This window comes from Chiloscyllium plagiosum, chromosome 31 (genome assembly GCF_004010195.1).
Source record: "Chiloscyllium plagiosum isolate BGI_BamShark_2017 chromosome 31, ASM401019v2, whole genome shotgun sequence".
Lineage (NCBI taxonomy): Eukaryota > Metazoa > Chordata > Chondrichthyes > Orectolobiformes > Hemiscylliidae > Chiloscyllium > Chiloscyllium plagiosum.
Genome location: NC_057740.1, coordinates 1292905 through 1310707, shown reverse-complemented (window position 1 = coordinate 1310707; position 17803 = coordinate 1292905). Strand labels below are relative to the sequence as shown.

Sequence of the window (17803 nt, the reverse complement as noted above, 5' to 3'; positions counted from 1 at the left end):
TGGAGGCATGGGCAGTCGCATGCTCCTCTTGCAGGGTGTGGGAGGTAAGGGTCACCACTGGTGACTTTGTCTACGAAAAGTGCATCCAATTCCAGCTCCTCTCAGACCATGTTGGGAACTGGAGCTGGGTGAACTTCAGATCGTTCAGGAGGCAGAGGGGATGGTAGAGTGGAGTTATAGGGAGATAGTCGCACTTAAATTACAGGATAAAGGTAGCTGGGTGACTGACAGGGGAAGAAAGGGAATAGGTAGGCAGTGCAGGGAGGCCCATTGTAGTTGTTCCTTCAATAATAAGTATACCATTTTAAATACTGTTTTGTGGGTAACCTACCAGGGGAAAGCCACAGTGGCCAGATTTCTGGCACTGTGGCTCAGAAGGGAAGGGGGAGAAAAGGAGAGCAGTAGTGATAGGAGATTCAATGATGAGAGGAACAGACAGGAGATTCTGTGGTCACGAGCAAGACTCTCAGATGGTGTGTTGTCTCCCGGGTGCCAGGGTCAGGGATGTCTCGGATCGAGTATACAGAATTTTGAAGGAGGATGGAGAGTAGCCAGAAGTTGTGGTACACATCCACATGGTGCACATTCAATGACAATAGGTAGGGAAAGGGATGAGGACCTAAAAAGAGAATATAAAGAGTTAGGTTGGAAGGTAAAAGGCAGGGCAAGTCGAGTAGTAATCTCAGGATTGCTACCAGTGCCACAGGCTTGTGAGGCGAGGAACAGAGAGCAAGTGCAGATGAATATGTGGCTGCAGGGCTGGTGTGGGAGGGAGGACTTCAGATCTGTAGATCATTGGGATATCTTCTGGGTAAGGTGGGACCTATACAAGGAGGACGGGTTGCACTTGAACTGGTGGGGCACCAATATCCAGGGTGGGAGGTTTGCGAGAGCTCTTCAGGAGGTTTTAAACTGGTTTGGCAGCGGGATGGGAACAGGATCTATGGAGCAGATGATGGAGAAGGTAGTGAGCAGCCAGATATAGCGTGCAGAGAGTCTGGGGGAAGGGTTAGACAGTTGATAGGGCAAAGGTGCAGTCAGTGTGATGGGTTGAAGTGTATCTTTTTGAATTTTAGTAGTTTCAAGAATAAGGATGGATCACTACTTGGAACTATGATGTTGTGGCTATTATGGAGACTTTGATATAACATGGCAGGGGTGGTTGTTGGATGTTCCAGAGTTCAGATGGAAAGGTGGGGGGAGGTAAAAGAGGTAGAGGTGTGGTATTGCTAATCAGGGATAGTATCACAACTGCAGAAAGGAAGGTCATCGAGGAGGGTTTGTCGACAGAGTCAGTATGGATGGAAGTCAGAAACAGGAAAGGAGCAATCACTTTATTGGGAGTTTTCTACAGTCCTCCCCAGGCAACAGAGACACGGAGGTGCAGATTGTGAGGCAGATTTTGGGAAAGTGCAGAAGTTGTCATGGGTGACTTTAACTTCCCTAATATTAATTAGAGCCTCCTTAGTTCAGATAGTTTGGATGGAGCAGATTTTGTCAGGTGTGTCCAGGAACGGTTCCTGACTCAATATCTAGATAGGCCGACTAGAGGGGAGGCCATATTGCATTTAGTTCTTGGCAACAAACCATGCCAAGTGTCAGGTCTCTCGGTGGGAGAGCATTTCGGTGATCGTGATCTCAACTCCATGACATTCACTATACACATGGAGAGGGATAGGAGCAGATTGTATGGGAAAGTATTTAATTCGTGGAGAGGGAATTCCAGTATTATTAAGACAGGTACTGAGGTGCCTAAATTGGAAAAAGATGTTCTCAAGGAAATGCATGACAGAAATGTGGAGGTTGTTTAGGGAGCACTTGCTGATAGTACTGAACAGATTTGTCCCACTGAGGCAAGATAGTGATGGTAGGTTGAAAGAATCGTGGGTGTCAAGGGTTGTGGAGCATCTAATCAAGAGGAAGAAGGAAGCTTACTTAAGGTTGAGGAGGCAAGGATCCGACAGGACTGTAGAGGGTTACAAGGTAGCCAGGAAGGAACTGAAGAATGGACCTAGGGCTAGAAGTGGGCATTAAAAAGCTTTAGTGTGTATTATTAAGGAAAACTCTAAGGCATTTCTATCCTTCAGAGAGGAACAAGAGGATGGCCAGATTGAGGCTAGGGCCGATCAGGGATAGTGAAGGGAACTTGTGCCTGGAGTCGGAGGAGATAGGTGAATTATTTGCTTCAGTACTCACTACTGAGATGGACCTTGACGCTTCTGAGGTCAGTGTGAAACAGACTGATGTGCTCGAACAGGTTAATGTTAAAGTTTGTGCGAAGATTTGTAGCTCGGGTGCTCATTGCTGTGGTTCTGTTCGCCGAGCTGAAAAAAAAACTTCCAGCTCGGCGAACAGAACCACAGCAGGTTAATGTTAAGAATGAGGATGTGCTTAAAATTTTGAAAAACATAAGGATAGAAAAATTCCCTTCGGCCAGGTGGGATATACCCAAGGTTGCTACAGGAACTGAGGGAAGAGATTGCTGCACCCTTAGCGATGATCTTTGTGGCCTCACTCTCCAATGGAGTAGTGCCAGATCATTGGTGAACAGCAAATGTTATTCCCTTGTTCAAGAAAGTGAATAGGGATAATCCTGGGAACTGCAGACCAGTCATTCTTTCATCTGTGGTGGGGAAATCATTGGAGAGGATTTTGCGAGATAGGATTTATGATTACTTGGACAAACCTAGCTTGATTAGAAATAGTCAGCATGGCTTTGTGAGAGGCAGGTCATGCTTCACAAACCTTATTGAATTCTTTGAGGATGTGACAAAACACATTGTTGAAGGTAGAGCAGTTGATGTGGTGTAAATGGATATTAGCAAGAGGTTTTATAAGGTTCCCCACGGTATGCTCATTCAGAAAGTAAGAAGGTGTGGGATAAAGGAATATCTGGCTGTCTGAATACAGTATTAGTTGGCCCATAGAAGACAGGATAGTAGCAGATGGAAAATATTCAGCCTGGAGCTTGGTGACCAGTGGTGTACCACAGGGGTCAGTTCTTGGACCTCTGCTTTTCATGATTTTTATAAATAGAGTCATAGAGATGTACAGCATGGAAACAGATCCTTCCGTCCAACTTCTCCATGCAGACCAGATATCCCAACCCAATCTAGTCCCACTTGCCAGCACCCAGTCCATATCCCTCCAAACCCTTCCTAGTCATATACCCATCAAGATGCCTTTTAAATGTTGCAATTGTACCAGCCTCCACCACTTCCTCCGGCAGCTCATTCCATACACGTACCATCCTCTGAGTGAAAAGGTTGCCCCATAGGTCTCTTTTATATCTTTCCCCTCTCACTCTAAACCTATGCCCTCTAGTTCTGGACTCCCTGACCCCAGGGAAAAGACTTTGTCTATTTATCCTAACCATGCCCCTCATGATTTTATAAACCTCTATAAGATCACCCCTCAGCCTCTGATGCTCCAAGGAAAACAGCCTGAGCCTATTCAACCTCTCCCTACAGCTCAAATCCTCCAACCCTGGCAACATCCTTGTAAATCTTTTCTGAACCCTTTGAAGTTTCAGTCCTTGTCTTTCCAAATACATGTATATCTTGTCCCTCAGGATTCCCTCCAGCAACTTGCCCACCACCCACGTCAGGCTCACTGGTCTATAGTTCTCTGGCTTGTCCTTACCATCTTTCTTAAACAGTGGCACCATGTTAGCCAACCTTCAGCCTTCCGGCACCTCACCTGTGACTATTAATGATACAAATATCTCAGCAAGAGGCCCAGCAATCACTTCCCTAGCTTCCCACAGGGTTCTAGGGTACACCTGATCAGGTCCTGGGGATTTATCCACCTTTATGCGTTTGAAGACATCCAGCACTTCCTCCTCTGTAACATGGACATTTTTCAAGATGTCACCATCTATTTTCCTACATTTTATATCTTCCATGCCCTTTTCCACAGTAAATACTGATGCCAAATACTCGTTTAGTATCTCCCTCATAACTACTGGTGTTGCACACACAGGCTGCCTTGCTGATCTTTGAGGGGTCCTATTCTCTCCCTAGTTACCTAGGAAAAACCCTTTGAATTCTCTTTTACTCTATTTGCCAAAGCTATCTCATGTCCCCTTTTTGCCCTCCTGACTTCCCTCTTAAGTATACTCCTGCTGTCTTTATGCTCTTCTAAGGATTCACTTGCTGAAAAATGTGTTGCTGGAAAAGCGCAGCAGGTCAGGCAGCATCCAAGGAGCAGGAGAATCGACGTTTCGGGCATAAGCCCTTCTTCAGCCCGAAACGTCGATTCTCCTTCTCCTTGGATGCTGCCTGACCTGCTGCGCTTTTCCAGCAACACATTTTTCAGCTCTGATCTCCAGCATCTGCAGTCCTCACTTTCTCCTAAGGAATCACTTGATCTATCCTGTCTATACCTGAAATATCCTTCCTTCTTTTTCTTAACCAAACCCTCAATTTCTTTAGTCATTCAGCATTCCCTATACCTACTAGCCTTTTCTTTCATCCGTACAGCAATATACTGTCTCTGGACTCTTGTTATCTCATTTCTGAAGGCTTCCCATTTTCCAGCCATCCCTTTACCTGTCAACATCTGCCCTCAATCAGCTTTTGAAAGTTCTTGTCTAATACCGTCAAAATTGGCCTTTCTCCAATTTAGAACTTCAACTTTTATATCTGGTCTATCCTTTTCCATCACTATTTTAAAACTAATAGTATTATGGCCGCTGGCCCCAAAGTGCTCCCCCAATGACACCTCAGTCACCTGCCCTGCCTTATTTCCCAAGAGTAGGTCCACACACTGAATCAGAAAATTTTCTTGTACACACTGAACAAATTCCTCTCCATCTAAACCCTTAACACGATGGCAGTCCCAGTCAATGTTTGGAAAGTTAAAATACCCTACCATAGCCACCCTATTAGTCCTACAGATAACTGCTATCTCCTTACAAATTTGTTTCTCAATTTCCTTCTGACCGTTAGAGGGTCTATAATACAATCCCAATAAGGTGATCATCCCTTTCTTATTTCTCCGTTCAGCCCAAATAACTTCCCTGGATGTATATCCAGGAATATCCTCCCTCAGTACAGCTGTAATGCTATCCCTTATCAAAAAGACCCTCCCCGCCCCCCGCTTCCCTTTTTGTCCTTCCTGTAGCATTTGTATCTTGGAGCATTAAGCCGCCAGTCCTGCCCATCCCTGAACCACATCGCTGTAATTGCTATGATATCCCAGTCTCATATTCCTAACCATGCCCCGAATTCATCTGCCTTCACTGTTAGGTCTCTTGCATTGAAATAAATGCAGTTTAATTTATCAGTCCTACCTTGTTCTCTGCATTGTCCCAGCCTACCCTGATTGTTTGACTTGCTTGTGACTTGGATGAGGAAGTGGAAGGGTAGGTTAGTAAGTTTACTGATGATTTGAAGGTTGGTGGACTTGTGGATAGTGTGGAGGGCTGTTGTAGGTTGCAAGGGGACATTGACAGGTTGCAGAACTGTGCTGAGAAATGGCAGACGGAGTTCAACCTGCAAAAGTGTGAAGCGATTCATTTGGAAGATCGAATTTGAATGTTGAATATAGGGTTAAAGTCCAGATTGTTGGCAGTGTGGAGGAACAGAGGGATTTTGGGGTCCATGTTCATTGATCCCTCAAACTTGCCACCCAAGTTGAGAGGGTTGTTAAGAAGGCATATGATGTTTTGGCTTTCATTAGCCGGTGGATGGACTTTAAGATCCGCGAGTTTATGCTACAGCTGTATAGAGCTGAAAATGTGTTGCTAGAAAAGCGCAGCAGGTCAGGCAGCATCCAAGGAACAGGAGAATCGACATTTCGGGCATAAGCCCTTCTCCTGAATGTTGGGAAAAATTCATCTAGTTTATTCTCCTGCTGCACTTTTCCAGCAGCACATTTTCAGCTCTGATCTCCAGCATCTGCAGCCCTCACTTTCTCTCTACAGCTGTATAGAGCCCTGGTTAAAACACACTTGGAATATTGTGTTCAGTTCTGGTCGCCTCATTATAGGAAGGGTTTGGAAGCTTTAGAGAGGGTGCAGAGGAGATTTACCAGGATGCTGCTTAGTTGGAGGGCATGTCTTATGAAGGAAGGTTGAGGGAGCTGGGGCTTTTCTCATTGGAACGAAGAAAGATGAAAGGTGACTTGATAGAAGTGTACAAGATGATGAGAGGCATAGATAGTGTGGATAGTCAGAAATGTTTTCCAAGGGTGGAACTGGCTATCACGAGGGGTCATAATTTTAAGGTAATTGGTGGAAGGTTTGGGGGGAGATGTCAGAGGTAGGTTCTTTACACAGAGAGTGGTGAGTGCGTGGAAGACACTGCCAGCAGTGGTGGTAGAGTCAGATATTAGGGACATTTAAGTGACTCTTGGAAGATAGTACATTGAAGGGTATGGAAGTTAGTTTGATCTTAAGAGTAAGATGTAAGGTCGTCACAACATCGAAGGCTGAAGGGCCTGTACTGTGCTGTATTGTTCTATGTTTGGAGACATAAGTTCGAATCCCACCACAGTAGTTGGTGGAATTTGAATTCAATAAAACAAGTCTGGAATTAAGTGTCTAATATTAACCACAAATCCATTGTTGAATGTTGGGAAAAATTCATCTAGTTTATTAATGCCCTTTAGGGAAGGAAACTGCCATCCTTACCTGGTCTGGCATATATGTGACTCCAGACCCATATCTGTGGTTGACTCTTAACTATCCTCCAGCGAGATGGCCACTAATTGCTGGCCTGGCCAGTGATGCCCTCATTCCCTGAGTATTAAACAAGTTGCTGGGGGGAGATGATTTCAAACCATTTAGGCACAGTACATTGAAGTTGATTTTGAGATGTTTTAGACTCCGTACAGTGTGGAAGCAGGCCATTTGGCTCATCCTGTCCACATCAACCCTCCAAAAAGCATCCCCCCAGACCCATCCCATCTCTGTAACCCTGCATGTTCTATGGACAAATCATCCAATCAACACATCCCTGGGCACTATGGACAATTTAATATGGCCATTCCACCTACCCTGTAAGTCTTTGGATTGTGGGAGGAAACCGGAACAACCAGAGGAAATGCATGCGGACACAAGGAGAATGTGCAGTCTCCTCAAAGACAGTTAGTTGCCTGACGTTGGAATTGAATCCGGGTCCCTAGCACTGTGAGGCAGCAGTGCTAACCACTGAGCAGTCATGCTTAAATGCTTGTGGAACTTTTCAAGAAGGACAGTTGCATGTTCAAATGGAGGAGGAGTGGGGATAATGTTGGTGGAGTTTCTCTAATGCTCTTATGCATCAGTGGTATATAGTCTGGGTCTCAGTGCTGTGCAGGAGCATAGTGATGACAACTATTCTGTGCAGTAGAACACTTCAGGAGGTGTTTATTGTTAAGCACTCACTGTTGTAGTCTATGAAAGGCTTAATTAAGAGCAGCCAGTTTGGTGTTTAATCTCTTCGTCATTGGTAGCCTTTTTACTGCTGACTATTGAGGCATAGAAATATCTATCATATTCTCAAGCTTTTTTTCAATATTTAAGAAAGATGCAATGTTCGACTGTCCATTTCTAGGTTCACCTGAGTTTTATTTTGACAAGGATAGACTGATTTCCTTTGGAGAATTGAAGAGGTTGAAAATGTTTCACAAACTGGTTTAGAATGTGCATTAGCAATGTAGTCATTGGCATAGCGTGGGTCTTTGTGGAGGGCTGAACGGCCTTGCTTCCACTCCCATGTCTTATGGTCTTTTATATCTGTTGTGGTCTGTTTAGTTTTGACATTGCAATGAATGAGGTTGAATGGTTTTCTATCCAAGTGGCATTTATTGTTGACAAATATTTGAATACCAATAATTTTGGAAGTGAGTAACCAATGTCAGGTCAATTGTAAATAGCACCAGACCATCGTGTAGCCTTGCTTGGCTGCAGACCGATTTTGGAGGACCAAATCCCTTTGGTCACAGGGTGATGTTTCCCCTCTTCAGCTAACAGTACCAACTGTCAGTGGTGGAAAGGACATTTTCAAAAATCTCCTCAAACATGAATCCACAGTGGCTGCTGATAGTCACCAGTCTACGCCCCAGAACTCTGGTGGAATCCAATGATGATCCGCTATTAAGGGAAAATACGCACAAAAAAAAGCCAAACAGATAAGAAACTACAAAGCCTGCAGCACTGATGCTTTTCCAGCTGAGATTTTTTACAGCTGGCAAGTTTTTACTGACATCATGCATTAATCCTATTGATGTGGGGAAAAAAAAGAACTCTAAATGCTCACCCTGCATCTGCCCCAACCCCAAACTTAGGGAATGTGAGTTTCCAACTTGAGAAATGTGACAACTGTAACTGCCTTCAAATAGGGAGATAAATCGTGCTGTGGAAATTATGAAGATATTTCCATCTTGTTTATTGCAGGGGAATTCCTGACACAGATTGTCCTGAATTGCCCATTTCCTGTAGCTAAAGAAAGCTTCCCAGAGACAGGCTGTGGTTTTAGTTCTTCCATAGGAACCTGTGACACCAGTCATTTGTTGCAATTAATATCCAAGAAAAATATAGCTGAATAACATCAATAATACTTCATTGCACTCTTTGATCTGACCGTAGAGGCTTGTACATTGCGTTCTATGGATGTTTGAAAAATTGTTTCAAATTTGAGAGGATATGATTGCAACTGTTTTTTGAGGGCAATTTGAAGCTTATGTCGCCAGAATTCTGCCATCATCACCGAGTAATTGAATGTTGACTTTCTACCTGTTCTACTTTGCAGGGAAGATAAACCTGAATGAAATTGGTTAAGTTGAAAGTTTTGCTTATTACAATCCAGTCTGACAGGTTTCGGTAATTCTCATGTGAGATGTTTAGAACATTTTTTTGCATAAAGTTCTAATTGAGTATTTGTAGCATTCAAATGTTAAGCAGTAAATGGGTGGAGCTGCATTGGGTGTTTAGATTCAAGGTGACTGCAAAGTAGTGTCAAATAGTGCAAAATTGTAAACCTAATTCAACAAAAATTATACAAGGTTTCAGCTCCTTTTCAAATCACATTTTAATAGCAACTGAAAACAAAAGGCAACATGAATTTTTCTAGCATCCATATCATCTTGAGATGTTCCAAAGCATTTTATAGGTAATGAACTACCTTTGGGCTGTAGTTGGTGCTATAATGTGGAAAACATGCAAATATGGATGAAGTAAATGATCATATGTTTTAGGTCTTGGTTGAACGGCAAATATAGCTCACAACAACAAAAGAATGTCTTAGTTCTCTTTAAATAATGCTGTGGCAAGTTTTACATTCCTATGGGAAGGCAGCTGGGTGTTCAGGATTAACATCTGATTTGAAATACAGCACTCCCGACATTGCAACACTTCCTCAGTGATACACTGAATACCAGCTCAGATTATGTGCTCAAATCTCTGACATTTGGCTAGAATTCGCAGCCTTCTGATGAATCAATGAGCCAATAGTGAAATTTAAATTTATTATTTTACATTATATTCAGTTTTGAATTTGGTAGCAATTTGTGCAGAAAATTTTAGAGTTACAAGAGAGGCAAGTGTTTGTGCAGGGAGTGACTGATGTGTGCTGAATAGGTGTTTCTGTTTATAGGTGGATCCAGCTCATACAGGAAAGGTTGGGCCAAATGAAGCAGCATTGTTCCTGAAGAAGTCTGGTCTCTCTGACGTTACCTTAGGAAAGGTAAGAATCCTGCAAAGCAAACCTCCTAAACCAATAGTATTTCTGTTATCTAGGATGTTAAATGATGAAAATGTTAAACGATGAAAGGAATGTTTAATAGTTGACAGAATTAGATAAATTCTGTATGTTCTGTGTTAAATGGTGTCACTCAACTCAATGAGGGTGACAGTGTTGAACTCTACCTCCAGATGTGTCTTCTTGAGCACATATCTGTACTTTATCAGCTCTGATGTCCTAATGCTGGCCCAGTTTGTTGGAAAGTTATGTTGAAAAGGGAATTTGTAATTAATGCTGACAGACAGTTGAGCCCAGTTCTGGGAATTTTGAGGCAACTGAAGAGTCCACAGGAGCAGATTCAGTTGAGACAATGGTGGTGCCTCATACACTGGTGCTGTCAAGGTGGAAGTATTAGATACCTGCCAACTATGTTATACTGACAAATAAGCTGCTCAAGTGCCAGTTTAACTGAATCCTTAAATACATAAAGTGTTTACCAAGTACTTAAATGCATCCTTTCTTGAAAGGGCCATCACTGCCAGTAAAAATTGCTGGATAAATCTTGTTTCTGTCAACGAAGACTGAATTTACGCCAGAATGTTGCTTTGAGAAACTGTACCTGGCTGTGACATTTTCTCAGTGAGAACTCAACAGAGCCCAAGTTAGGAATAGACTGGAGAGAATTTGGCCATGAATTCATCACTGCAACAATCCACTGAGCTGCCAGACCCTGGGTACTCTCTGTAGGCCATGTGATCAGTATTTAAGCTGTTAACTATCTGGGGTTGTCAGACTTAGCTAGTTGTGGTATTTTAAGATGTTTGATGCTTAAAATATCTGCTTCTACAGTGACTTCTTCACTAAGGAGTAGCATCATTTGTCCATGTTAGAGTAAAATATTGCAAAATATTTGTTGCACTTATTTTATTTTTGGCTGAGTTTAATGCTTGTGTGAAAGGCAGGAAAGTGATAGATTGAGGGTGCAGTTACTTTCTGATCCCACTGTCTGTACTGAACACATCCAGACCAGATTATTGCTAGAGTTCCTCCAGTGCAAGCTGGGATGAGGCCTCACTGTTTCCTGATAACAGATGGTAATACTCGCATTGGATCATATTGTGTTGTGGTGCCATCCTTCTGCTAGTAAAGAGATTTCCTGCTGTCATTTTTCCCTCTTCTTTTAGGAAGTCAGGCAGCATTCTTGGAGAAGGGAAGGTATGGTTGACTGTTCAGTTCTGAAACATTTAGAGCTGGAATACACCTAAGACCATAAGGAATAGGAACTGTTTTGCCCCTCAAACATACTCCAATATTCAGTAGGAGCATGGCTGATCCAGCAATCCTCATATCCACCTTCCTGTATTTTCTCCATTACCCTTAATTTTCCCACTGATCAAGAATCTTTCTTAGCCTTAGGTGCACACAATGCCTCTGCTCCCACAGGTCTTAGAACATAGAACATAGAACATAGAAGAATACAGCGCAGTACAGGCCCTTGGGCCCTCGATGTTGCGCCGATCCAAGCCCACCACCTCAGATGGCAAGTCCTCATCCATCGTCCTTTCCACCGTCTTGGGGTAAGGAGTTTCAAAGACACTCAACCCACTGAGAGAAGAAATTCCTCCTCATCTCAGTCTTAAATTGGTGCCCCTTTATTCTAAGATGATGCTGTCTGGTGTTAGGCACTTTCATGAGGGGAAACATCCTCTCAGTATTTACCCTGTCAAGCCCCTTAAGACATGAAAGAACTGTGACCTTGTCGAGCACTATGTATATTATAATTCACTTATTGTTGTGAACAGTATGAACATGATGTCCAGCACTATTGATTTAATGGACTGCAGCACTCTGAAAATGAATGGATAAACAAGCTTGTAGTTTTAATCAATTGAGAATAGTGGCAAAAGATGGATACCTGAAACTGTATTTATGTTAACTTTAAACAAACAATACTGTAGTAAAGATCACAAATTTTAATTATTTTCTTCATAACCAGCATATGAACGTTGCATCCTTTGGGAATACTAAATGATAAAATGATGTTTGGACACTATCCTGGAATATTCCATCATTGTTTGGTAAATATGTAGTGGTCGTTACTTCTGGTCATCATATCCACCCTCTAGTGGTGGCAGCATGTTACATAATTCTTAATTATTACTGAGATACAACTATGATTAGATTTGCAGTCTGCAGTAGCTGTCAAAGCAAAGTTACTTTCTTCATAGTGTTTATTTGGATTAGTATTATATTTTACACTATTTTATGGCTTGAAGAATAAATGCTTGCATATATACTTGTATTTATACTAATAAATACAAGCGATAATTAATATTGAGTACATTGTGTGAAGTCTGTGATTGAGTAATTAGTTGCTGAGGCTACTATGACCAAGCAGCATTGTGACATAAACTGAAAACATGTTTTTATCAGAATCTGTAGCTGATTATTTCCTGATAATTAATGGTAACAACCTTATCCATGGTCTTTGTATGAAAGTCTTCACAGCTGAAAGGCAAAATGCATTACTCAAGTTTACCCTGGTTACATCAAAGGGAATAAAGCATGTCAAATCTGGGGTCATCCCTGCATATGAATTGTGATGATGTTGGTGCAATTATTTTGAGAAATTAGTTGAAGACTATTTCAAAACTCTGCTTTGGCAGTTTGTGACATTGATGTAATCCACATTTCTCCGAGCTTTACTGTGATAAGTGACTTACTATAGCTGAGAATAGGCAGCTCGAGTAGTAGCTGGTGTTTGATTGATACCAAGGTAGAGGTAGTTTAAAAGCCCTTGCCCAATTTTTGTGTTGTAGTTATATATTTGATGTTTGAGGTACTGGTGAGATATTAAAGGGTTAATTTGCTTTGCTGACCTGCAGGAAATTGGATGTCCCAGGGGTAGGGTGGTATGTCTCTGTCTTACAGATGGAATGTAAAGAGTTTACATTCTCATCTCTTGCCATTCAGAGCCATTTGCATGGCCATTTCCTAGTTCTTCAAAGTAAAAGAATTAACACGATCATCCCCTATTCAGAAATCAATAAGAACATTGCAGTTATATTCTGACTACATCCTGTAGTTAAAAAAAGAATTTACAACAGATCTGGCTATTAAGGGATGATTTACATTACATTGTTTCTGGAAACAGGTCACTGCATTGTGTCTTTTGACTGTGGGGGAGTGGCTGGGGGTTGTCTTGTGGGCATTACTGACTGTAATGTGAAACTCTTGTACTGTATAAGGGAAGAATTGTTTCCTTTGTTCAGAGAGATCTTTGACACCGCTCCGCAAGTCCTGTGGTGTGTTAAGGGTTCCTCCAGAAAGCTTGTACTTGCTTAATAAAATTTTGGTTGTTCACAGAAGTTGGCATGTTGCAGTTGCACCAAGGCTGTAATGATCTCCAGAAAAAGAACCTAACACTAATCCTTGTATTTTGGGGTCTCACTACTTAGGATTTTTGGTTTATACAGACAAAATGCACCCTTTCTGTCAGGTTCAGGTTGAATTCAAAAGGAATGAGTAGTAGTGAAAGGGTCCATTAAGTGCAAAGAAAACGGAGTAGCCATTTAGTCTCTCCAGCCCGGTACACACCTTATGGTTGAGCTGTGGCTTACCGCCATAAAAAAGGGGAGGGCAAAACTAGGTTATCAATATGGGTGGCATGGTGGATCAATGGTTAGCACTGCTGCCTCACAGCACCAGGGACCCAGATTCGATTCCCGCCTCGGGCTACTGTCTGTGTGGAGTTTGCACATTCGCCCCCTGTCTGTGTGGGTTTCCTCTGGGTGCTCCAGTTTCCTTTCACAGTTCAAAGATGTGCAGGCTAGGTGAATTGGTCATGCTGAATTGACCATAGAGTTAGGTGCGTTAGTCAGGGGTAAATATGGGTATTGATTCTGGGTGGGTTACTCTTCGGAGAGTCGGTGTGGATTGGTTGGGCTGAAGGGCCTGTTTCCACACTGTAGGGAATCTAATCTAATGCTTAGAGGATGGCCAGTTTCAGGACAGATCTGTCCCAGGTAAATTAGACTGAAAGATTGACATGCAAAACTGTAAAGGATCAATGGACCGCCTTCAGAGGAGATGATTAGGATACTGCTAAGGTACTTTTCCAAAAGCCAGATGCCTCGAGATGATGCAAGAGTTAGAGAGTAAAATGATGCCAAAGACGAGGCAAATAACATGTGCCAAGCTGACAGTGCAAGTGAGTGTCAGGTTTACCAGTGAATGTTCAGAGGGCTAACAAGAAAGGAAATTAGGGACAGATTGTGAATATGGGAAGAGATTGACAGCTAATATAAAGAAGAATTCAAACCCTAGTAAAACTCAATATGTGTGGCAGCATCTGTGGAGAGAGAAATAGACTTAACTGGTATGATTCTTCATCAGTTCTGAAGACAGTTCGATACAGTTGCCTTATGACTACCACTGAGGCCTGACCAATGCTTACTGTTTGAGATAGAAACACTGTTCAAAAGCTACAACCTGGCAGCCCTGAACGATGTGCCCATGAGTACGACACAAGCACTTTAACAGGAAGTTGCCTATGTTGGATTATTGACTGCTGGCTGAAGGAGTAGGTATTAATGAAATTCAAACCAGTATTCCTAATGTTTGGCTGTTGCAGCTTCATAATTCCATCAAAATGATTGTTCCATCCTGTTACTCTTGGATCATGAGAACAGTGTACTTGGCTCCAACTCTGCAGCTGCCCTGTCCTTTCAGGTACTCATTTTCTCTTCTTCACTATAACTCTTCCCTTCTCCTTTTCCTGGAATGATACAGGGTAGAATGAGATAATTTAGCCCATCATGTTCATGCTTATTGAAAGTGCTACCTAATTTGATATTTTCCCGTCCCGGTTCTTTCCCCAACCCAAATAAATGTAGTGATTTCATGTATTTATTTAATTCCCTTTTGAAATTTAATATTAGTTATGCTATCACTTTCAGGAATTGCATTCCAGCCTATGACAATTTGCTGTTTGAAAAAAATCATCTCTTTTCTTGAAGACAAATTTAATCTCATTATTGTTGCTTCACCTGACCTCTATAAACTCCCTGATTGAAATGGGACCTTCCATCTGTGTTGATCAGTACCACACTTCATGTTGTGCAGACAGCTGATTAACTATTGGACTATCCTTTAGTTGCTGTGGAAGTACAGTACTTGACAGAACATTTACAACCTGTTATTAACTTATGCAGTGAAACATGTTATGGAGAAGGTCACTGAAATTTGTGGTAATATGTCCCTGGTGTGACCGTCTTCAACCTTGAACACTGCTTTGTTTCCAATTGTTAGTAAAAACCTGTGTTTATTATTTGTTTTGATTCAGCTGCACAATAGGTTAGATATTTCCGTGTAGAGACTGGAATGATCTGGCACACAATATTCCTGTGCCACAAATATTTGTGACAAAGAGGACCGAAGTGTAAATTCCACAAATTCTACAGTTTTGTCCTTGTTATCCTGTTCTTGAGTGAGCTGCTATTAAGATAACAAACTAAACTGACAGGAGGTAAAGTGAATATTGCATAATATTTGGACAGTCAGCTCTTGTGTAAGGGGAATTAAATGATGGTTATGTTTAAATTCTAATTAAGGTTGCAAGTAACCTTTGCAGTATATCTATTAGCTTCCTGCTTCTGTGAATTACAATCCCCACATTTTCATACTTCTCCCTTGATTGACTTATAACAGTTTTATTCCTGTATTCTAAAATTTGTAAGTTAAAAATCACGCAACACCAGGTTGTAGTCCAGCAGGTTTATTTGGAAGTACGAGCTCTGAAAGCTAGTCCTTTCAAATAAACCTTCTAGACTATAACCTGGTGTTGTGTGATTTTTAACTTTGTCTACTTCAGTCCAACACCGACACCTCCACATCATAAAATTTGTAAAATAGTTTTACTGAATAGACTTTCTTCCCAGAGCCTGTTGTTTATTATAGGTTCATGCTCTACTGCATTAATTTATTTGATACGGCTGTCTGTCTGCTGGTCCTGTCAATAACTGAATGGTTACATATGAATGTGGAGCAGCAGTAGGCCACTTCAGCTCTTCCTTTGAACCAGCTCTTCCATTCAATAAAAGTATAGCTGATCTGATTGTAATCTCAGTACATTTTCACACCTACCTTTCACCTCCTTGATTAATAAGAATCTATCCACGCGTGCCTTAAAAATATTCAAGGACTCTTCTTCAATCACCTTTTCAGGAAGAGCGCTCCAAAGACACTGGACCTTCTGAGATAAGAGTTGCCTCATCTCTGTTTGCAAAGGGAACTCTTTGATTTTAAACAGTAGCCCTTAGAATTATATATGTTTAATCATCTCTTACTATTCTTGGACACAGGACTAGTCTGACAACCTTTCATAGAGTCATAAAGCAAGGGGATAGGCCGTTCGGCCCAAACTGGTCCATGCTGACCAAAGTGTCCAGCCATGCTAACCCTATCTGTGCTATAAGAGGGTGTGAGAGAGTGAGAGAGAGAGAGAGAGAGATTGATTGTGAAACAATGTGAGGAAGTGTGTGAGAGAGTGAGAGAAGAGAGAATGTGAGCGAATATGTGTGAGAGAATGTGTGCACGTGAGAGCGAAAGTATGTGAGTGTGGATGTGGGTGTCTTGTCCATTTTATGAGGAAAGTGGGCAGAGAAATGGCAAATGGAACTTAATGTAGCTAAGTCTTGCTAGAGGAAGGATGTTTTGAAAATCAAATAAAGGTAGAGTTTCATGGTGAATTGTAGGACCTTAAGGAATGCAGTGGAACAGAAGGATCTTGGAGGTCAGGTGCACAGTTCTCTGAAAGTGGAGTCATAGGTAGACAGGGCAGTAAAGGTGACTTTAGGCACACTGGCCTACATCAGTCAGGGCATTGAATATAGAAGTTGGGAAGTTATGTTGCAGTTGTACAGCACGCTGGTGAGGCCGCACTTGGAGTATTGCATTTTGTTTTGGTCACCTTGCTAGAGGAAGGATGTTATTAAACCGGAAAGAATGCAGAAGAAATTTACAAGGATGTTGCCAGGACTCAATCGTCTGAGTTATGGGGAGAGATTGGACACGCTAGGACTTTTTTCTTTAAAGTGTAGGAGACTGAGAGGGGATCGTATAGAAGTGTATAAGATCATGAGAGGCATGGATAAGGTGAATGCACTCAATCTTTTTCCCAGGGTTGGGGAATCGAGAACTATGCATCAGTTTAAGGTTAGAGGGGAAAGGATAAAAGGAAACCTGAGGGGCAATGTTTTTACACAGAGGGTGGTATGCATATGGAATGAGCTCCCAGTGGAAGTGGTTGAGGCGAGTACATTAACAACATTTAAGAGGCAATTGGATAAACACGTGGATAGGAAAGGTGTAGAAGAATATGGGCCAAGTGCAGGGGAACGGTGTTAATGTGGATGGACGTTTTGGTAAGCATGGACCAGTTTAGGCCAAAGGGCCTGTCTCTGTGCTGTAGGACTGTGACTTTTTACTACTCCTTGGATGCTGCCTGACCTGCTGTGCTTTTCCAGCACCACTCTAATCTAGACTCTGGTTTCCAGCATCTGCAGTCATTGTTTTTACCCTGTGACTTTGTATGATAGGTTCAGTTCTGTTCCTCACCCTTAACAATTTCTCCTTTGAATCCTCCCACTTCCTCCAGACCAAAGGGGTAGCCATGGGCACACTATGGGCCCCAGCTATGCCTGTCTCTTTGTTGGCTACGTAGAGCAGTTGATCTTCCGTAATTACGCCGGCACCACTCCCCACCTCTTCCTCCGCTACATTGATGACTGCATTGGCGCCACCTCGTGCTCCCGCGAGGAGGTTGAGCAATTCACCAACTTCACCAACACATCCCACCCTGACCTTAAATTTACCTGGACCATCTCCATCTCCATTAATGACGACCGACTTGACACTGACATATTTTACAAACCCACCGACTCCCACAGCTACCTGGATTACACCCCTTCCCACCCTACCTCTTGCAAAAATGCCATCCCGTATTCCCAATTCCTCCGCCTCCACCGTATCTGCTCCCAGGAGGACCAGTTCCACCACAGAACACACCAGATGGCCTCCTTCCTTAGAGACCGCAATTTCCCTTCCCACGTGGTCAAAGATGCCCTCCAACGCATCTC

The 17803-nt window shown here is 42.4% G+C and overlaps 1 protein-coding gene across 14 annotated transcripts in view; it reads left to right on the top strand.

The window, feature by feature from the left end:
• eps15l1a (epidermal growth factor receptor pathway substrate 15-like 1a) overlaps window positions 1–17803 on the top strand; it is a 390058-nt gene that overhangs the window by 102940 nt on the left and 269315 nt on the right. For all 14 annotated transcript variants that reach the window (XR_006316095.1, XM_043720770.1, XM_043720773.1 and 11 more), the window contains exon 3: window positions 9579–9668. Coding sequence is in view for 13 of the 14 variants with exons in the window: in XM_043720770.1 (XP_043576705.1) it covers window positions 9579–9668 (90 nt within the window). In the remaining variant the exon portion in view is untranslated. The remainder of the gene's footprint in view (window positions 1–9578; window positions 9669–17803) is intronic.